Below are 23382 nucleotides of genomic sequence, written 5' to 3' on the forward strand. Positions count from 1 at the left end.
AAATACAGTAAATTTATATGTATTACTCATAAGCCGTTATGTCGCCATTAAAATTGACATTGTGTTAAGTGTTTACAAAGGAAATTTTAAATTTTAAATTGATAGAGAAAAGGTAATTTAATAATAATAATAATAATAATTTATTTAAAGAAAATAAAGGAAAGAAATATCACTGATGTCTTTTGTAATTTACATACTAACTTGATCAGAATTGTTTAAACTTTAAAATATTATACAAGATCGATAGAAGCGAAGGAGAAAAATTTATAAACAAAATAATAAGATTTGAATACAATATGAGTATAAAAATAACATGAAAACTTTATATATGTAAAAGAATACGTTGCATATTGAAAGAATACTTTCTGGGAATAATGATTCTTCAGATCTATTCNATGAATAATTCAATATCAATCAGTTATTTTATTCTCTTAATAATAATAATAATAATAATTTATTTATTATTTTCAAATATAATTATAATAATCATTTTTTTTTAAATTCTGAATTGTGTTTTGATATTAATATATAAATTCTTGATTTTTATTTGTTAAAGTTTGTGTACTCTTTTTTATTTTTAAAGATTTATTTACAAAAACATTCAAGTTTTAAACATTTTTATTCATCTGCCGTAAAAGAAATTAAGCTTTTCAGAAAGTCTTTCGGAGAGAAGAACGAAAGAAAAAAAAAAAAAAAATTCAAAAGAAAATTTCGGCACCCATTGCTTACATGAACCACTCGTTAAGGCTCGCCATAAGAGTGCAAGGAATCATGTACAAAGAGAAAGAAAAGGAATCTACACTTTAAAAAGACTCGATAGTACATAGGAAGACAGTTATATTATGTGCCACATGATGATCAATGACGGAGCCTTCGGATGACATTTTCCATGGTACAATGTATTCAGCAGCTCTTGGTGTCGATTCTACAAATTAAATTTAATTAAATTTTCTATTTTAATTAACTTTTTATAAAAATGTTTATGTATTATTTCGAAATTACCACAGTGATGGAAATTATGCACCCTCTTCTTCGTCCTTCGCACTACCTGTGAGAAGAGCAGTGAATTTTTTGATGTCAATGTAACCTTTGCTGTCAACGGGAGCTTCACTCAAGGCATCGTCCATCTGTAAAAAGTAAAAATAATTTTTAATTATGAATTTTAAAGTTAATTGAATAATTTGTCGAAATTTACCTCATCTTGTGTAAGCTTCTCACCCCACGTTGTCAGATCGTGCCGTAACCTGTAATGTTACAATAATTTAAGTTATAAAGATATAATTATTTATTTACAGTTATATTACAGGATTTAAAATGAATTCAATTACATACTTGTCTTCCTTCATCTTTCCATCTCCTTCATCGTACAGATTAAATGCCTTGATGATAACTTCGTCTTCATCGCTACCTGTTATATAAGTATTTTATTCATTAGTAATATTGTTTATATTTTTTACGTGTAATATATATTATATCTATTAATAAATTTAATATAATTAACTCCGTTTTTACCTGAAATTCTGTCACCGAAAATGGTCAGGAACATGGTGAAGTTGATGGGACCGGGAGCTTCAGAAATCATTTGCTCCAACTCCTGATCAGTACAGAGACGACCTGAAATAGTAAAGTTAATTTTTTTAAAGGTAAGAATCGTCCCTTATACATTTTTATTTTAATTTACAGTAATCCTACAACCCTGAACCTTAACACATTCGGTTTTACTTTATCAAATTTAAAACAATTACAGTTTGATTTTTAATTAAGAAGGAACACTTCTGACGACAAATAAACCTTTTAATATTTGAAAATAATATAATGAAATGATTTACCTAACGAATCAAAAGTAGCTCTGATGTCATTTTTGGAGATAAAACCATCTTTGTCTTGGTCGATCAATTGGAAAGCCTGAATATGAATAAACACGTGTTAAATTACTGGAAATAATGTAATGATGGAAAAAAAAAACTATGAAAAATAACTAACTTCTTTGAATTCCTGAACTTGATGTTGTGTAAACATAGCAAACACATTTGATGTTGATCTCTGTGCTCGCTTCTTTGCGGATGCTTTAGCGGGCGCTGCTGGTGCTGGAGCTTCCTCTTCCTCTGACTTCTTCTTGCTCTTCTTCTTCTTTTCCTTCTTGTCGTCGTCTCCCTGAAAAAAGGAAAACAAAATTAAAATTAAATTAAATAGAATATAAAATTTAATTAGATTTTATTTTATTTTAATTAATATTTTTCCTCCCCTTTTTCTCGCTAGTTAAATGTAATTTGAAATGTTCTTGTTTTAATAAATTACGAATATCTCTCCAAAGAAATCAAGTAGTGAAAACTCTAGAATATTTTAAAAGTTAATTTTTCAAATATACAAATATTTATGGGTTCAAAATAAACGCGAAACACTATTTTGTAAAGAAGGAATTGAATTACTGTAAACGAAAACGGTTGAAGGAGGATAAGTTTAGATTTTTATAATTGAAAAGTTTTAATTATAATTTGGATATTCTTATTATTATTAATAAGCGAAACAGAGAACAAGGTTTAAAAATAATAAAAACCTATATTTGTTGTAGATGTTAAGGAGGAGGAAGCTAGGACAGGGTGTCGAATTACCAAAGCGACATCCAACGGAAATTGTAATGATTCTATATTTAGATAGAAGAATATTCTACTTGTAAATGGTATATTAAATCTAAGAGCAACCAGTTTAACAACTTTTATTATTAAATATTTAATAATTTTCATATGTTTCATCTCTAACTCCATCTATTCTTTCCTCACCCACTTCTTGTTTTAAATAAAAAAAACTGTGTTAATTGTCAAATTCATTAATTTAAAAAAATATAGAAAAAATTTAAAATAAGTATTAAATTATTAAAAATAATATTGCATAAAAGATTTATTAAAATAAAAAATAATTTTTCATTTTTTAAAATATAATAATTCAAATTTTCTGTTGAGAAAAACAAGAGAATGTGAAAGTCAGGAGGTTGAAAGGCAGACTACCATAAATACTCTGTTCTAGCCAGGATCCTATTTGATCTAATTCAGGCATCACCCAAAATGGCGTGCGAATCATTCCTCGGACTCAGCACACTCCAAGTTATTTTTAAACATTCAGCTCAGCTCGACTGCATCCCCATCTCCTTTGTTATCTATTAAGTCAGTACGGAGCTAAATATAAGTCACCATTCTTAAGGTCTTCCTTATAGAGTGTCTCGAGTTTTTCACTAATGAATCATACAACGTAGGCCTTTCCAAAACTTTAAAAATAATTGTAACAATGGCATTTTCGACAATGATTTTTCTTTTAAATGCAAAATTTACATGACATCGTCGGTTAAATGCATTAATGAATGTTAAGGTAAATTCGAAAAATATGGCAAAAAGCCAGTAATTAACTAAGTGGAACACAGATTTATCCAGATCTGCAACATCTAACGTATCTTATACGTAGGTGTTGATATTTCATAATTAATTTTCAACTTAGCAAGTTTGTGAAAAGCGTGATTTGTATAACATTACGATGATTTATTATAGAACCAAGTGTATTTTAATAATTAATTATGTACCAGTTAGTAAATTATGTAATTAGACCTTAGGGATGGATGTTGATAACTTATCGCTTCATCTGTTTTGATGAATCCTGATCATTTTTATCCCTGTAAAGCTACGATTTTTATATTAATTAACTATATTATTTTGATATCTTTCCATTTTTATAATTCAGCAACTTATACTTTTATTATTTATTAAGAAAAATATTGATTTAGTTAGAATTTACTAACTTGTAACGAGCTTCAACATATAACACGGATAAACATCTTTATAATTAAAAACAATGATTATTTTTGGAATTAAATATATTATTTTACTTAATAAATAATCATTTTTTTCTTAATTATAATTATAAATAAGAATTATAAAGGTTAATTTTTTTGCATAGAATATTTACTGCTTGATTCCTGCTTATATTTTTGCTCTTTGCCTTCTGATGATTTAAATAATTATATTAAAACGTGTAATATTATAAATTTATAAGATATATTCTACAGTATTATGTATATTATTTTTTCCCAAGAGATTTAATTTCAATTTTAAAGCGAAAATCTGATGTAACTTCTGTTGTGGATCGTTTTTTTCTTAACTTTCTCAATACTTAAATTAATTATTTTCAGATTTAAAATACTTTAAATTAATGCTAATCGAGATAAATTACAATTTCATTAATCTGAAAATAAAGTCTTCTCTGCAGTTAATTTCTAAAAACTGAAAATATAACGAGAGTAAGAATTTTTTCTGAGATTCTTATCCATTGCCTACAATGATTTCTGTAATTCTCTTTAACTTTTCTATGAATAAACCAAATTTAAATAAGTTATATCGATGATAGACTTGTCTGAATAACAGGAAGCATCAGATTTTTCTCTTCAAAAATTAAATNAAAAATTTTGTTTAACTAAATATAATCTTTAAAAATTAAAGTATTTAATGCATATATCAAGTTTTAAAATAAATCACAAAAAATAGTAAATTTATTTTAAAACGATACTACAGCCATCTATTGACAGGAAGACAAATTATAAATGTACCAAGTGTAAGTATACGAAAGTAAAAAGTTTTAACCTTATATTCGAATGGAATGCAGGATGCTATTGTTGTTGTTTTATCTGATAAAAGTCACTTTATTAGAATACTACGTCTTGTAGGCCTTATAACACTTCTAGCTTAGTACAATTTGACGTCACGGTTGTCATCCCCAAGTTACTATTCTTGTCATTGTGACACCAAATCGTATCCTTACGTCACCAATAAAAGCAGGTAAGAGAATGGAAAATACTTGGATGACATTTCGTAAATAACAAGGCATGGACGAAATTTTCTTTTTATGAAAGGTGAAAGAACGGGGTGTTACAGAACTTCATTATTAAAAATAATTGCATGCTTTTTGATTGAATTCCCTGGCAGTAATTATGATTCACGACTTCATGACAAATCTCTGCATTAGGTAATTTATCATCGCCGGCTTTAAAGTGTATCTTGATAATTTCAGTGTTGAGCTGTTACGAGTACTTAATATTCTCCTCTATATTGCGTGTGGCAGTTTAACCTATACGAGGAATTTCCGCTAGATTAAAATGTGGCGCTCGTTTGTTAAATCTAGAAGTTGTAGTGTTTCTCTATTAGTGTCTAGCAGTTGTAGTGTTCGTCTGCTAGTGTCTAGAAGTGAGGCAGAACTCTTGAGGGCGGTAGAAGACTCAAGGGGGGGGGGGCGTTGAAAGGCGAAAGGTAGCAGGGGGTGTTGGAAGACAAAGGAGATAAAATTTCATTTCACACAAAACAAATATAAGAAAAATATGCACAAAAAGAGACGGTAGTCCGAAAATTTTGGGAAACATTGTTCTAGACATTATAATCTAGAAGTTCTAGTGTCTAGTAGTGTTTCTAGTTTATAACATTTCGCAGTTGTATAAAAAATAAGGGAGGATGTTCGAAGAAATTCAGGAGCACTTGATAAACCGTTCATCAAAGGAACTCACTTTTGGCAAAAAAAAAAAATTCCTAAATATAGAACTGACAACATAAATCATTTCTTTGTGCTTTGTCTCTTATCTGTTATGACAGGTTTACATTTCCTACTTTCAAGTATTAAATTTGGTGTATAGTAGAGTGGCGTTTAAGAGAGTTGCACTTTGGTAGGTTCTATAGGTACTTTGCTACTGACAAATTAGTGAAGCGGAAAGCAATCGGAAACTTGTAACAGTTTCGGTGGCAGAAGAAGATCGGGTTACTGTCGAAATTCAATTAAAGAAAGCGGTTCCTGTGATATGGTGAACGAAAACAAGTCGACTGTTGTCGACGGTAGTTCAACGCTTTCATTAATCATCGAATAATTAGGCGAAAACGTTTTTACTAGAAAGTAATTAAAGACAATTTAATTGATTCGGTTAAACATTTTTATTAGAATAAAACAATTTTACAACATTTAACTTAAACGACATACAGCTATAAATGAAAAAATCGATCTTAACACATACACAAAAGCATCCTCGTGTTATGTATATTCTTCTATTACGTAATCTTGAGCAAAAAAACAATATACTTCGTTACTTCAATAAGACTATAAATTATCTTTATTTTCACAATACAGAATTATTATTTACAAACATATGGCGTCGGGTTCGGGCCGAGAGTTTTTTGGCACTCTAGGAAGATTTTGGCGCCACACCAACACCAACGTTAAAGGGCGCTGTAGCGCCCTTTAACCGATGCTGGTGTGATGCCCCTAAATTTTCATCCCCCTAGTGTGCCTGTAACTCGTGCCGGCCCTGTGTGGCGTTACAATGTCGAATATTCATTCTAATATTAAACAACTTACGTCATAATTTCTTTTACATATTTTCTGTGCGTTTACAGCGTGACTTTATTTCTCGTAATAACAATTTACTATATTTAACTCGATTAAAATAAATAAATATACATATATATGTATATATAAGACTGCTACTATCGGAGGATATTTTGGGACTCTTCGTTAACTAGAGGCTACTCTGTATTTAATTTCAGCAAAAAATGAATATTCTTTTAGTTCTTTATCCAAAAATATTCTTTCAAAATTCTAATTTCTGTAAGCTAAATTTTTATAAAATTATTTATGATTTTTGCTCTTTTGTGTATTACAATAATTTATTATTTAAAATATTTGATTATCATTTTTTTAAATCTCTGTAAGCATAATTTTCCTCTTTAAAAGATATGTTTTAAATTTATATTTTATATGATTTTAATTATTTTTCGTATAAACTTTTAATTTAATAAATGCTTACATTTTATATAGGCACGTTTATGTTTGGACTTGCAGAATTTACATAGGAACACAAACATTTTCGAGTTTCCTGTGACTGGAAACTTACCCAAACTAAATTAGACCTTATATTTATATAACGAAAGTTATAAACATTAGCAATTAGGCCTTAAATTGTATTATTGCCTAGAAAATTGTGGGCATTATTTATTTTTTTAATTAATAAATATGGAATGATAGCCGCAAGTAGATAGAACGAGTCAAACATCCGATTTTCCGGGCCAATTTCCGGGAGCTTCGATTTGGTTTACGGGGTTACCATTAATAGGCGACGATCTATGGTTATTATTATTCCATTGGCTACCATTATCGATGTAACACAATCCGCAGCATTTAACATGGAGGTAAGTAACCAAGATCCTACGGAATGCATCGCGAAATTCTGTATTAAATATACTATAGATAATTGGATTCAGAGCCGAATTGAAATATCCGAGCCAGGTAAGCCCTTTAAACGTCCATTCGGACACACAGTCGTTACAGGAAGCGTGTACAATATTAACACAGAAGAACGGTACCCAACACACTAGAAACACACCCATAATGATGCCTAGTGTAATGGCTGCTTTGTGGTCCATACTGTGATAAGATGTATGACTGAACGGCCTTGCTAATTTTGTAGGTTTGGCTGCCGGATTAGCGGGTGGTGTGAAACCGGGTTTTGTAACCGCTCTGATATTTCGTACGTGTTTTCTGGCGTAGAGATAGAGTCGAGTATAAAGAGCCACCATGACAACACAGGGAACGTAAAAGCTGATAGTAGAAGATACAACTGCGTAAGTAGTGGTTAATTCCAGAGCACACACGGGTTGTCCGTCAATAACGGGTGGAGGTTGAATTTTATTAGGTTTATGCCAACCCAAACTTATTGGCAGAAAGGAGACGAGTGCTGATAATATCCATATACCACCGATAGCAGATAAAACTATTTTCTTGGTCATCCAGCGTCCGTATCTCAAGGGATCTTTAATGTGAATAAACCTATCTAAACTTATGGCACAGAGATTGAGGATCGATGCAGTCGAACACATGACGTCGAAAGCAGTCCAAGTATCGCAGAACTGAGATCCAAACATCCAATAACCCATTAAATCGTTGGCTACTGCAAACGTCATTACTAAAGATGCCACAAATAAATCGGCTAAAGCTAAAGACACTAAAAAGAGATTCCCGAGTTTTCTTAGTCTTCGATCGGTGTAGATCGCTACACAAACAAGAATATTCCCGGATATCGACAGGAATATAATAAGTACGAGTAGTATTCCAACAATGCATTTTGTCGTTAGGTTCCAAAAGTTTTGATTTTCAGTTTCGGGTGTCGTGGATGATGAGTTGTTATCAGGAAAAACAGACACCATGTTTGATACTTGGTCTCTCCATTCGGGGTTTGCCACTTGTTTCTACATAAAATAAAATAAAAAAGAATATATTAAAACTTATAACTTATTTTTAAAATATAAAATCAAAACCTTCAAATGACGAGAAATACAAAAGAAATTGAGGTTTTATTTCTATATATATGTATGTATGTGTGTGGAGGAGCATAATTTCCTTCACCCTCTTTGAAGCTTAATAACTTCTGTGCCTTTTGTCCAAAATTTCTGAAAATTTGCAACGAGGTTTGTGTGTTAAGGGATCGACGATATTAAATTTTGGTTGTTAAAAGTCCAGGGATTGGGGAGATAGAAAGGTGTGTTTCGTATCTCGAGTGGGGTTAACTTAACGAAGAGTTTACTTATTAGCATTTACAATTTATTTAAAAATATAAAACTCGTCTCTATCCTGANTATTAGCATTTACAATTTATTTAAAAATATAAAACTCATCTCTATCCTGAAAATTAAGCTTTTTGACATTTTACAATAATTAATAATAAAAAACTTTTAAAATAAAATCTCATAATAGATGGCGCCACACACAATTTTAACTTTTTTTGCCGGGAAAGTACGTCAACTCGCTGCTTGATTTTTATCTTTTTTTCGCAGAAATAAAATTTTTCCTTAAAGTTAAAAAATATCATTTTACTGTAAAACTACACTTCAGGGATAATTTTATGTTATTAAAAATATATTAATAATGAATTATAAAAATATTTTATTAATATAATTAGAAGCAATCATTAGATAAAAATTTAATTAAGGTACTCATTATAAAATATATTAAAATTATTTTTAGATTTTTTTTTTATGTTTGTCAATTCTTCTGAAGGTGAATTCTTAAACACGATGCTATTTTTGTAACGACTCGAGTTATTGTTTTACATATTAATGAAGGATACATTTTAGAATTTCGTTCGATGATGTCAACACGGATCTCAGTTCATAAATAATTAGTAAAAAAAATTAAATACAATTAAATATTATGTATATTGTATTTTCTCGGTTTTAAATTATACTTCTTTTTTTATAAGAAAAAAACACATTTTTCTAACAAAGTGAACTGATTTCAAAGGACGTCATCCCCAATTTCTCCAATATAATCACCTCGAGGACACGTCTTAATCTTATATCAAAAATCTGAAGGATTTATTAAGAATTGAAGTGGAATACCAGCCAAGAAATCGAATTAATTTCCTACAAGGATATATTCCTACCTGAATTACACAACCAGTAAAAAATTTTTTACTTAGAAAAACTAAATTTATATTTTTTCGGTGCTAGATATTAATTAAAACGAATTATTTTTAGTTATTTATTTATTCGATGTTGTACATTAAAATAATAAAAATTAAATTAATAAAGTAGTTTCCTGTTGAAGGAAGAACTACGTTAAATTCAAGTTTATATTAAATTCATATTATATTAATTACTCCCATTTTTTAAAATATAAACTTTACAAAGAAAATTACTTATAAATCAATAAATTTTTTTATGATATTTTCTATATTTAAGGTAGGGGAGCCCATTAAATCCAATCAAGTTTGGACTATGGTCAACGAGTTCAAACTTGGTCATAATGGCATCCCTACCATATTTATTAATAACATAAAATGATGATAAGAGTTAAGGTGTTTAAGCCTGTTGGATGATTATTAATAAAATTTTATTAAATTCAAGATTTCTCGAGTACATTCGAGCGTGAATCCACGAGGTAATCACTTATATGTTTTGTGATAATTCGATCAGAGATGTGAAATTAGTCGTGCTGCCAAGTAATTATTAATCTTAATAATTTCAAATTCTTGCCCCTTATAAAGTCAACCGAAACATTTCTAAAAATAATTTCTACTTTTCTTTCACTATTTTTTGTACATGAAATATCATCAGTTTATTTGCTTAACGAATCAAAGCAAAGTGCTAAAAATAGGCGCTACTTTTGCTTAAATAATTGTTAAAAAATTAACTAAAATAAAAATTTATTTTATTTTAATTAATTTAATTATAAATTTTGTTTATTTTCTTAACTAAAGGAGATTCTATCCACTCGAAAATAGTAGAATTATCGCATTGACTGACGTGTGTAGTAATATAACTGTAGGACATTGTCAGCTTCATTTATAATTCACAGCAGATGTGTTTCATACTTTAACCGATTTATATAGAGAAAGAGTAAGGTTTATTGCTGTTTTTGTGTAATTTAATACTTTAACAGACGTAGGAGAGGAATTAAAGAATAAAAGTAATTAATTTGAACTGCAAACGTTCGTTTCCTATCTTTAAAAGTAGTAGATAAACCTTTGCTATCGCCGCTTATTTAGTAACTTTTCGATAAGATTTATTAAAGTGAGGATTATAGAAAGGTTTAGAAGATTTGTAGCTCGGTAGATTAATCGTCTTTCTTTAGATTAAAGCGAAGTAAATACTTAGTGCATGTCAAATTAACAAGTGCTTCGATAAGAGCAGATCGATTAAAGTTACAGCCAAATGTATGGGATACGAACAGATTAAAAACAATCGATTTACTAAATTTAGAAATTATATGAATGAGGAAGAAAAATGACAGAATTCTTGTTTAACTAAATGATTTTTTAAGGGTTTTTTAATGTAAATTTAATTCAAATTTCAAATTGAAGAGCTACAGATTCTCACTGTCGATCGTCTTTCCGTCTGTCCGTTCGTTCTTCTTTAATACCGAGAATGGAGTTAGATAAAAATCGAGACCAGATATGGAAACTCTTAGTGGCCGGAGGACCGTAATCTTTCAATATCTGGTCTCGATTTTCATCCAACTAACACAATTCTCGAGATTAATGGATTAAAACGTGTAATATTATAAATTTATAAGATATATTCTACAGTATTATGTATATTATTTTTTCCCAAGAGATTTAATTTCAATTTTAAAGCGAAAATCTGATGTAACTTCTGTTGTGGATCGTTTTTTTCTTAACTTTCTCAATACTTAAATTAATTATTTTCAGATTTAAAATACTTTAAATTAATGCTAATCGAGATAAATTACAATTTCATTAATCTGAAAATAAAGTCTTCTCTGCAGTTAATTTCTAAAAACTGAAAATATAACGAGAGTAAGAATTTTTTCTGAGATTCTTATCCATTGCCTACAATGATTTCTGTAATTCTCTTTAACTTTTCTATGAATAAACCAAATTTAAATAAGTTATATCGATGATAGACTTGTCTGAATAACAGGAAGCATCAGATTTTTCTCTTCAAAAATTAAATTCGAGCATTGATAAATCTAAAATTTGCCTTTTCCAGGAAATTCTATAAGGTCCAATTACCAGAATTCAATTTTCTTTCTATTTTAAGTTTACTTTGTTAAAACTTTCTGTCTTAATTAATTAAAAGAGAAAAAGTTAAAAGACTAGAAGGACATTTTTCAATTTGCACGTAAACTTTTTTACAATGCATGGAAGCCCGAAGGCAAAAGTCAACTTTCATTCCTCTGAAACTAAATTATCAACAAAAGTTAAGAATTTAAACTAGAATTTAAAAAAAAGGAAGGAGAGAAGAGGAAGTTTAAACAATGTGCCTTTAACATGCACCGTCTAGACAAATACGAGGTCAAAGTTCGTTCGCTACTCACCATGTTGTAAGGTTAGGCGCGTCTGTACTGAACGAAGGAGTTGAGAATAGTCCAGGAACGGATCAGCACCAAGTCCGATTTTCAACAACTGAAGTAGTTAATATCACGTGGTATGACGTAATCTGATCTATCCAATAGGACAAAGGGATTTGGCTCAAACGACATTTAAGGTTTAACAAATAACCAATGAGAATACGAAGATGATCCCCAGAAAGAATTTCTTTCTCAACCCCATTTCGGAATTGGAACAAGACAACTAAATTTAGAATATCGTGGACAATAGTAGATGCTGGATTACATGTGGAAATATGAGAATACCGTTTTATCACCTTCGATTTTCGTGAATTTTTATTTAAAAAAAAAATAGGGTTTATTATCGCCAATAGCTTATTTATGACGAAGGGCAGAACGGGAATTTACCTTAATTGTGCTTATAAAATGCACGAAATTAAATTTTTCGTGTCGAAGTAAATGATAAATTACTTAAAAATTAATATATTTAATTTATAACTGAGTATTCTATGCAAAATATTTAACAATTTCGTGTGTTTTGATGGTGAAAAAGAAGAAATTTTTTTTGGAAATAATTGAATGAGATCGTCAACTCCAGACAGGAAGTCAAAAAAGAACAGCTTTTGGTTTATTTTTTTTGGCAAGATTATTAACAAGTAGAAGCTATCACTGTCGATTCAACGCAAGGGGAATTATAGAAGTATTTTTGTAGTTTATATAACGGTTAGTATGGAAATCATCTATATACAAAAACTGCTTAATTTTAGTCGGGATTTATTTTTATTTCTTCAGTCGCTCAACGTTCTGCCACTTCCAGAACCTCAAATACTTTCTTCCGGTAAGTATTGTTAGCTGCTGATCTTCTAGTATAAAGTGAATAATACGTGTACTTCTTCCTCTATGAAAATTTACGGCGTGAAGTAATCGAAACGAATTTATATGCAAAAAGTAAAAGGAAGAAAATTCGAAACTAGAAGGCTCGAAGTATTGCAGAATAAATTGTTATTTTCTCCTGTCGAAATAAAACAATAGGCAAAAGAACGAAAATAGAAGCGCATTCTTATCTTTCGTAATTCTTTATATTTTTAAAGAAAGACTTCTACTTCATTTTGTATAACCTGCGCCTATCTCAAAACAAATCTCTATCTTATGACTCATTGTTCAAATTTTGGCAATAGTTCTGGCGGGGGTTTACGCACGTGTTAATAAATCTCAAATTTTTTTTTCTTCCCCCATTATACGTGTATCCGAAAGAAAAGAAGAGTATCAGTTACACACTCGTATCTCGAATTTCATCTTCACTATGTACAGCCATTGATCTTGGGTTATGGCCCTACTTCAATTGAAATTATCCCTTGTTTCGGATCGTATCTGGAAATTTGCCATATTTACTCTTAGGTAGATTTGTAACCTGGCCTAATTGGCAAGAACTTAGCTAACTGGCACATATCTTTTCTCATACTCTATCCCAGAATAAGATTATACTGCATACTACCAGATATTTTGCATCCATTCAAGACACCTGTTTTCATTTTAATGAAGTGTTACTCTTCTATACCCCAAGTTTGGTTTATTGATTCCGTGTCATCTATTAGAATGCCTCTCGTCTTAACAATTTTTCCATTAACTATGAAATATAAGAGTAGATTAGACATATAATTAAGTGGGGGAAGAGTTAATGGAATGTAAAAAACGACGTCATCCTCCTCTTTCATCTTTACAGGTGATTAAATATAATTGATCTAGAATTTAAGGCTTATACCAGTAAATTGTCATTAGAATTAATATTTTAGGATTATTTTAAGTCAATGTGACTCTACTCTCTAAACGGAAGCTATTAACTTCTAAGCTGCGATTTGTAATAATAATAATAATAGTGTATTACGTGTTTATGGTTAAATAGCACGTGTGATGGTTTGTCNTAAATTTTAAGTGGTAAATATTAGGAAATTATCCATAAAATGTTTAATAATATTTATATCGGGTTAAACCATATTTGGTCAGCGTCCTAAAATACTTGGATGATGTCCATTAAAATATATTTTTGGTAAAGTCGCAGCTACAACTAAAATTTTTTTTATTGCTTCCATTTTTTTAAACATCTTTTAATGATAATAAACGTAAGGCGATAAAAACTTGGGTTTGTTATTATTATTATCATTATTAAATATAAGCAAGCTACAACATCTGCTCTATGGATGTAATAAAACACACCCCGAATTTCCTGTTTCATTTTCTTCTATCGAATTATAAATGATAAATTATCGAGCCCACAAAATCGAATTTTTAATTTTATAAGAAACATTTTCTAGAATTATTATTATTATCAGAAAATTCTCACGTAACGGAATCTAAATCAGAAAACAGGATGATTGATGATAACCAAAGCATTTATAGATATGCCTGTTATATCCACACGGCAATCATTTGCTCATAAATAATTATAGATTTGCTGGAAGATTAACGATGAACAACTCGATTATTAAAAGATACTTGTAGTAACATAAGCCATTCGCTTTAATTCTCTACTAAAAATGAAATTAATTCTTAAATATTTTATTTAAATACGAGACTTTCTAAGTGTCTTAACTTTTTAAATTTAATTTCTTTTTTTATTTTATTTTATAAACTGTAAGACACTTTTTAGATGATTGTTTCTTAAGCTTTTTATAAATGTAATCAATTATTATATAATTCAGTAAATTAAAGTTAATTTTTATTTAATTAAATATTATTATAAATAGAAATGATTACATAATTGAGAAAAATTTAATTGAATTTTTAATATATTTTATGCGAGAAAAATAATTTAATTGTCTTACATGACAGTTTTGAAACCAATTTTAATTTACTCTTAAATAAGTAAATAAATAAATATGTTATTTTTATTTACAAAATAATACATTTATTACAAATATGCAATTAAATTCATTAAATTTTAGAAGTGTTATCTAAAGAACTGATTTTTCCCCCTCTAATATCAAATGAACGAAATCAGAGATTCTTTAACATTCCAATAATTATCTTTCGAGCATTATTTTCTTCCCAAAGAATTTTTTTCGTGTATAATAAGAAATTTAAGATCTNTTAAATGAAAATGGAGAGTAGATACGTACAGCTAAATGCACAAAAATTTAATTTTTTAAGTCATTTTATAAATGTTTATTCCTAATTTTCTTAAATTAAGAAAAATAAAAATAAATAAATAAAAATATTAAAATATTAGTCTATATTTTATAAAAAGTCTTTTTTATTTCAGTAAATATATATATTTTTAAAGCACGATCAAGTTTTATATTTATTGAAATAATTAAGAAATATTATAGTATATAAAATTTTTAAAAATTTATTAATATATAGATGAATTAATTAATTAGTAAATGTCAAGTGGATATAGAATGCCTGAATTTCGGAAAATTTGAATAAAAGAAGAGGAGGAAGAATTAGATTGTGCCATTGGCAGCTTGTATGGGGCCCTAATTATCTCATTTCTCTTTTGCTTCTTACTTGTATTATTGGGTCCCTTTAGCAATTTTTTGAACGAATAAAAAACGAATAAAAAGTAGCATTAATTTTATAGGGGTAGGAACCACTACGAGCCCCTAAGTTTTCTCCGTGCTCGTGGAAAAATCTGCTGATCACCTCTCTCCGAGGCTCTACTAGAATAAAGATTTTGAATTGAAACCACGTGACTTCTGGGCTGGACCGGAAGTTCGTATACAGTTAATCGAGCCTCCGCCCTATAAACTTACCGTATCTGGTCTCGATTTTCATCCAACTAACACAATTCTCGAGATTAATGGAGACGAATGGAAGACGACAGTGGAAATGTATAAGTCTTCAATTTGAAAATTACAGCCCAATTATATTTGACTTATAAAAATAAATTTCATTTTGATACACACGAAAAAATTATAAAATATAAAAAATTAAATGAATTATGCACCAACGGATGTTAAAATTTATGTTATTGTTACATAAAAAATTGCAATCTTTTAACTATCAGTCTATGTACGAATTAAAATAATATAAAGATTTTAATTCACGAGACGTGGGGCATTCACACGAAAGAAAAATTACTATTCTTTTGGATAGAAAAAAGTAATTCGAACTCTGACATTCCGATTTCACTTTGACCTTTAACACACGTTACACATCAAGTCATTTACTTGAATAAAATTAAGTCAAAGTATATAATTAAATTAAATACAACTTCACCAGCATTCTAATAAAGTTTTTCACATAATCAGAAAAACACTTCGTATTTCCTGTGTACCAAGCTATTGTATTCGTGCGTATTACACACTACGAACAACAATACTTCGCCGAATATCGAGTAGTAATGGAAATTTTTACTTGTTTTCCGGATTTAATTATATTTAAGTAGACTCTCGAATGAATAAAATGAGCTCGTCTCAACTAAATATATTTTAAATCTAGTTCACGTTTTCTAGGTTATTTCTTTTGTTAAATCTTTAATTAATGACAGATTTTACACCTTAACAACAGTATAAACGTCTATCTCCATCTAGCGAATGGAAGATAAACCATTAAACAAATTATTTTATTAATATATTTAAATTAAAAGAATAAAAGTAAATTAATGTAAGTGCCAAAAAATAAATAAATTATAGATTTAATTCTGTTAAATAAAATGGGTATTTAATAAAAAAAAATCTGTAATAAGATAAAAGTAAAGATAACAAGAGTTTGAGTTCGGATCAATATTTTCTTTTAATCTGGGAGAATTTTTTCTATTAAAAGAAGGGAGCAAGAATCACTTACGAACAGGGAAAAAGCAGAGAAGAAAAGGTAAATAGGGGGAAAAAAAGTGAACAAATCAAATATTCAGGTTGAGATGACTTCTCTTACCTCGGGAAATATTTGAATAATTTGATAAAACAACTTTTAAACTAGTTTTTTCTCATCTAAAACTTTTATTTATGATATTTTTTTATGGTATAATTTATATGAGAAAAGATCTTTTTAATTATAATTAAAACTTTAATTATAGACTATATATACGTACACGTACTGTACTGTACAAGGCATACATACTGTTCATACATATATATATATATATATATATANATATGAATGAGGAAGAAAAATGACAGAATTCTTGTTTAACTAAATGATTTTTTAAGGGTTTTTTAATGTAAATTTAATTCAAATTTCAAATTGAAGAGCTACAGATTCTCACTGTCGATCGTCTTTCCGTCTGTCCGTTCGTTCTTCTTTAATACCGAGAATGGAGTTAGATAAAAATCGAGACCAGATATGGAAACTCTTAGTGGCCGGAGGACCGTAATCTTTCAATATCTGGTCTCGATTTTCATTAAATATATACGAAATTCTGTCCTGGACCAGAATTCGCGTGTTCTTTATTAAATTAAAATACGATTAAAAATTGCATCCTAGCATTGTGACGATGTCAAAATAAGTAATTGCTGGTCCATAATTTAGTTTCTATGAAGTATGGAAGTAGCCTATCGATTAAGGCTAATAAAATTATTTAAATATCTTCAATAATATTTTAAATTACCTACAAAACTAAAAAAATAATTTAAATATATATATATTTATCTTTCAAGAAGCATTAGAACAGAATTTATGTGTAATTTATGAGGAAGAGAGAGAAATTTTATTACCTGTTCACTATTAAGATTTAGAATAAATTCTTCAACTTGCATTTATCAATAACGTATAAACTGTATAAACTTATATTTTATTACCAGTTTTGATGATAAATTATTTAGAAAAGATAAGAGACAGCTGTTAACCGGCGAAGAAATTCACTAGAGAATTTAACTCGAATTTCATTTGAATTATTATTTTTTAAACTTTCTTCGATTAAAAAAAATAGGAAAAAAAAACATTTAATTAGAAGAGAAAGCACTAGAATATACAGAAAAAATAAGCGAAAAGTCTACTTTTATTGTGAAATCTTATGAAAATTGTAAATTCAGCATTCTGTTGGAAAGAACATGGAAAGATAAAATTGGATATCTGATTATAGAAAGCCTTAGCTTTGCTAAAATGAAGTCTGCCGAAAAGACGAACAGAGATTTTATTTAATCCCCTCTCACTGTTTATATTTTAAAGGATTTTCTTAGTTAAATTATTATTCAAGTTTAAGGATGTTGTAGCTTATCAATTTGCTATGCACGGACGAATTATACCATCGGTTCTGGAATTTATACCGAATATGACGTTATTTAAAGATTTGTGAAGTAAATTGACAAATGTGGAAGCGCAAATTGGGAACGATACACATAGAAATTTACGAATAATAAAGGGGAAAAAATAAATATATATATAAAATAATGGAATAAATAAATCAGCTTTACTATTGAATTTTTAAAGAAAAATAAGTTATAATTTTGAAAATAAAATGAAAGTTATAAAGAAAACGAGCAATTTGAAACCGTAATTGTGCCTTCAAAATTCCGAAATGTAATTTTTTATTACCTCTTAAAAGTTCGTATATTAGTTAATCGAGCTTCCAGCCTCTATGCATTCCATATCCGGTCTCGATTTTCATTAATTTAGCCTTCCATATCCGGTCTCGATTTTCATTAATTTAGCCTTCCATATCCGGTCTCGATTTTCATGTATGCAAAATTAACGTAGGACGAACGGACAGAGCCCATTAAATCCAATCAAGTTTGGACTATGGTCAACGAGTTCAAACTTAGTCATAATGGCATCCCTACCATATTTATTAATAACATAAAATGATGATAAGAGTTAAGGTGTTTAAGCCTGTTGGATGATTATTAATAAAATTTTATTAAATTCNATTTAGCCTTCCATATCCGGTCTCGATTTTCATGTTCTCGAAATTAACGTAGGACGAACGGACAGATGAACGACAATGGGAATCTATATGTTTGCGATTTGGAAATTGTAGCCGAATTATTTAATATTTCTGAATACATATAAAATAATGATTTTTATACTCGAATAAATAAATTTTAAGTGGTAAATATTAGGAAATTATCCATAAAATGTTTAATAATATTTATATCGGGTTAAACCATATTTGGTCAGCGTCCTAAAATACTTGGATGATGTCCATTAAAATATATTTTTGGTAAAGTCGCAGCTACAACCAATTCTTCTGAAGGTGAATTCTTAAACACGATGCTATTTTTGTAACGACTCGAGTTATTGTTTTACATATTAATGAAGGATACATTTTAGAATTTCGTTCGATGATGTCAACACGGATCTCAGTTCATAAATAATTAGTAAAAAAAATTAAATACAATTAAATATTATGTATATTGTATTTTCTCGGTTTTAAATTATACTTCTTTTTTTATAAGAAAAAAACACATTTTTCTAACAAAGTGAACTGATTTCAAAGGACGTCATCCCCAATTTCTCCAATATAATCACCTCGAGGACACGTCTTAATCTTATATCAAAAATCTGAAGGATTTATTAAGAATTGAAGTGGAATACCAGCCAAGAAATCGAATTAATTTCCTACAAGGATATATTCCTACCTGAATTACACAACCAGTAAAAAATTTTTTACTTAGAAAAACTAAATTTATATTTTTTCGGTGCTAGATATTAATTAAAACGAATTATTTTTAGTTATTTATTTATTCGATGTTGTACATTAAAATAATAAAAATTAAATTAATAAAGTAGTTTCCTGTTGAAGGAAGAACTACGTTAAATTCAAGTTTATATTAAATTCATATTATATTAATTACTCCCATTTTTTAAAATATAAACTTTACAAAGAAAATTACTTATAAATCAATNATAAATATGTTATTTTTATTTACAAAATAATACATTTATTACAAATATGCAATTAAATTCATTAAATTTTAGAAGTGTTATCTAAAGAACTGATTTTTCCCCCTCTAATATCAAATGAACGAAATCAGAGATTCTTTAACATTCCAATAATTATCTTTCGAGCATTATTTTCTTCCCAAAGAATTTTTTTCGTGTATAATAAGAAATTTAAGATCTCTCTCCTGTGATAATTAAAAAAGAAAAACCCTACACCTTGACATTCTTTGCAAAAGTTTCTTTATTAAACCAAGGAAACAATCAAAAAAAGACGATATCATCTTAGTAATTAGTCTTCTATTGATGATCATTTTGCATTATTACGCGCTCTACAAATGCAGTAAATGTAGGAGAACAAATCGTATTCAAATTAATGTTCATAATAAGATGCAGCGTGAATGAAAAATTAATTAAAATATAGAAAAATATATAATCAAGTCGGTAATAAAACATAAAATTAAAGGAGAAATATGGAATTTGTTGACGTCATTTCTGAGTAAATGAAAGCATGTTTAAAATAATAATAATAATAAAAAGGGAAAAAACTCTACCTACATTTTCATAATGAATATTTTAATCAATTGTACGGAATAACTAATATTTATAGGTAATTAGTAATTTTTGTGTAGCTTTCTATTCTGATAGTAGGAATGAGACTGAATACTCAAGCTTCAATTGGCCATTTATAATCAAATTTAGTATTATTCACCGTGATTCGTTAACTGTGGTTACTGACTTGTAAATGTTATATTAAGCAGCTTTCTGGTAATTAAGATAACTTCGTTGATTATCGTTTCCACTTTAAAATAATAGAACAATACTTCGCAGATTGAGGGCTGTAGGCTATATGTTTGTTATTTCACATAAATTTATCTTTGATTTCATTTACATATTTATTATTACAAATTTTCCGTACAACAACAGCGTAAATCTTGGTATAATACACTTTAAACATTTCGAATTTTGATTTCGAAATTGTTTTATTATATTTTAATGCGAAATAAATCATAAACGACGATTTCATTCGATATAATTAAGTATCAAAGATCAGAATATTTAATTAAATTCCATCAATGATGAAAATTAACATATTCTTGCATCATTATTTCATTAAAATAACATTGATAGATCGATCGTAGAGAGTTTAAAAGTTTGGTTTCTCTGAAATTAAAGAGTTAATTAGGATTTCCTTATGTATATTAATACTATAGGGAAGCATTTTCATGCTGGATATAATTATTATATTTTTATTCTAAGAAAAAATTTAAAAATTTATTTTCAATTGAAAGATATGAATATTCATGCTATCATTATTCTACAATAATAGAGATTTTACCGATATGTCTTTGCGTGTTCAACTATGAAAAATAAATTATACATTGGACAGTTATCATTGTTAAAAGATAATATTTGTCTACACTTCCAAAGTTTCCCATATGTAATCAATCAGTCGGATCAAGGACCTGTTTCTCACATCAGTTTATAAGAAGTCAGCACATCTGTTGATTAGTTATGCTATGAGAGATTGAGTCAACACGTTTAATTCGAACTTCAATCTCGTGATTAATAGTTAGAATGATGTCAGTAATTATCATTATTGAATGTGTAATATATCTTTCGTCGTCCCGATAAATTACTCATTATATAATTTAATTTATATTTAATTATACTTCGTAAGTTTATTATCTTATATCAAAAGAAGTTAGAAAATAATCCTAAACTTTTGCTCCCAAAGCATGGACCTAGTGGGCCTAATGAGATAATTGAGACTTTATGTCGATATCCTTTACGAGTAGAAAGTATAGGTATTCAAACTAAAAATCTGAGCAATTTTTGCAGAAAGGTTTGGTATTTTTTAAAATAAATTTGAGATTTAAATTCATGTTGTTATGGTAACAATGTTCCAAACATAAAAAAAATGGGAGAGCTTAATGAAGAGCAAAGAATTGCAGTTGGTAAATCTTACTAACAAAACGAGGATAGGGGAGAATCTTTACAGTTAAGTATTTTCTGGATGTGAGGATGGTAAGGACAGTTTACAGTATCATAGAAAGGCTGGAAAGTGATAAGACTGTTGCTAAACGTCCTGGGAGTGAAGAAAGAGAATTAAAATGACACGTAGCAAAAAACTCATTAGACAGAGACGTAATCAGAAAAGTTGGACAGTCACTAAGAAAGCTTGGAAGAAAGTATCTTGTCAATATGTTAAAAAATACTAATATTAGTCGAGCAAAATTTTGTCCTTCGGAAGTGAAAGTCAATCCCAAAATATTCAAAAAAAAAAGATTCAAATTTTCAGAGGATTCTGCTGCCAAAAAAGTGCGAGAGTTATTTCAAAGTTTCAAATAGAGTAGACGTTGTTATGGACAATGAGTCGTATTTTACCTTTGATAAAAGTGCGATGCGAACAACACATACTATTGTAAGTATGGAGTAGAGGTTTATCCACAAGCAAAATTAAAACGACTTGCAGAATTTTCTCATAAACTATTGGGTAGAAATGAATCCAAAAGCGAATGTCGACCACCCTCTCGTCTCCGCATCAGCAAAGAAGTGTACTTGAAGGAATGTATTAAGAAGAAGCTTATCCCATTCCTCAAGAAACACCATTAAGATAGCCTGTATGTCTTCTGTCTGACTTCATAGCTGCGCATTACATAACAAATAGAGTCCCTGATAGAAGAACACGAAGTACAGTACGTTATGTCATCAAGGAGAACAAAGTTGCAAATGTTCCTTAGTCCAATTGAACGATTCTGGCACCTGTCGAAACAGGTGTATACGAAAATGGATGGTGCCCCGGAAGTGAAACAGCGTATCGCATCCAAACTCTACCAATTTAATTCAGAGCACTTTCGAACCCACTATATGCTGTGTGCTTATTTGTAGCCTATCATGCAATGTTTGAAATTGAAGAATTAATGGACTCTATAATCGAAGTATTTCATGAATATTAACAAGTTATCGTAGATCTAATTTGAAATTTAATTGGAACCCGAGTAATTTAATTCTCAATTTAAATCAAAACAGCGAATATAAGAAATACAATAGTTATACAAGAAATGTTCTTTCTAACTGTTTAGTAAGATCAGGACATGTGTTAAAACACTACCGACATCGTCCCACAATAATTAAATTTATTATTGTTAATTAATATCGCACTCGACATTTTCTATTCGGGTCAGTACGAGCATACGAGACATTACAAATACGGCAAATGAAATTTAAATAAATCTCATTTAAAAACTCAAATTGAATAATGTAAAGGAAAAATACAAATCTGTTTTATATTTGGATTCGTTCGAACTGTAAAAAATCGGCTTCTGTTGAAACTTGATTTTTTGGAAAATTAAGTTTCAATAGAAGAAACTAAGAAGATAAATAAGTTTTATATGTTTTGGTATTTTAGAGTATCAGAGATAAGCTAACAATGGTGATATCTGTTGATATATTACACCTAAACAATATATTGTATGTCTTGATATAATTCTACTAATGGACGATACAAACCCCTTAGCAACTTGCCAAGTAAATAGTTGGATGATTCTTAGTGGTGTGAGCTAGATAATGGCTTGGTAACGTGCATGCTATTGTGTCAGTTTACCTATGACTTTTCTTTAGTTGATTTTTCTTTACTTCTACTATTTGATTTAGTTGTTACAGTTTAACCAACGTTCTTCTCAACTTACCGTAGAATTA

The 23382-nt window shown here is 28.8% G+C and overlaps 2 protein-coding genes across 3 annotated transcripts in view; both read right to left on the reverse strand.

Moving 5' to 3' along the window:
- Positions 1-600: 600 nt before the first annotated feature.
- On the reverse strand, positions 601-12003 carry LOC111620493 (myosin regulatory light chain 2-like). Its single transcript, XM_023362413.1, has 8 exons — positions 11854-12003; positions 1984-2154; positions 1830-1905; positions 1513-1614; positions 1333-1408; positions 1196-1244; positions 1003-1127; positions 601-925 (listed from the first exon to the last, which is right to left on the reverse strand). The coding sequence occupies exons 1-7, from the start codon at positions 11854-11856 to the stop codon at positions 1017-1019; spliced, it is 588 nt and encodes a 195-aa protein (XP_023218181.1). The 5' UTR covers positions 11857-12003; the 3' UTR covers positions 601-925; positions 1003-1016.
- Positions 5967-23382, reverse strand: part of LOC111620492 (dopamine receptor 1-like) — a 91565-nt gene continuing 74149 nt past the window's right edge. For both annotated transcript variants that reach the window (XM_023362411.1, XM_023362412.1), the window contains one exon: positions 5967-8264. In XM_023362411.1, the coding sequence (XP_023218179.1) occupies positions 7065-8264 (1200 nt within the window). In that variant the 3' untranslated portion in view covers positions 5967-7064. The remainder of the gene's footprint in view (positions 8265-23382) is intronic.

This window comes from Centruroides sculpturatus, unplaced genomic scaffold (assembly GCF_000671375.1).
Source record: "Centruroides sculpturatus isolate CEXI.00-Female unplaced genomic scaffold, Cexi_2.0 scaffold28, whole genome shotgun sequence".
NCBI lineage: Eukaryota > Metazoa > Arthropoda > Arachnida > Scorpiones > Buthidae > Centruroides > Centruroides sculpturatus.

Bases quoted from the DNA above. Each gene is read 5' to 3' on its own strand.
- LOC111620493 (XM_023362413.1), bottom strand. The intron at 1,615-1,829 runs GTAAATCATTTC...TTACTATTTCAG, and splicing joins AGCTACTTTTGATTCGTTAG to GTCGTCTCTGTACTGATCAG. The intron at 1,409-1,512 runs GTAAAAACGGAG...CTTATATAACAG, and splicing joins TTTCGGTGACAGAATTTCAG to GTAGCGATGAAGACGAAGTT.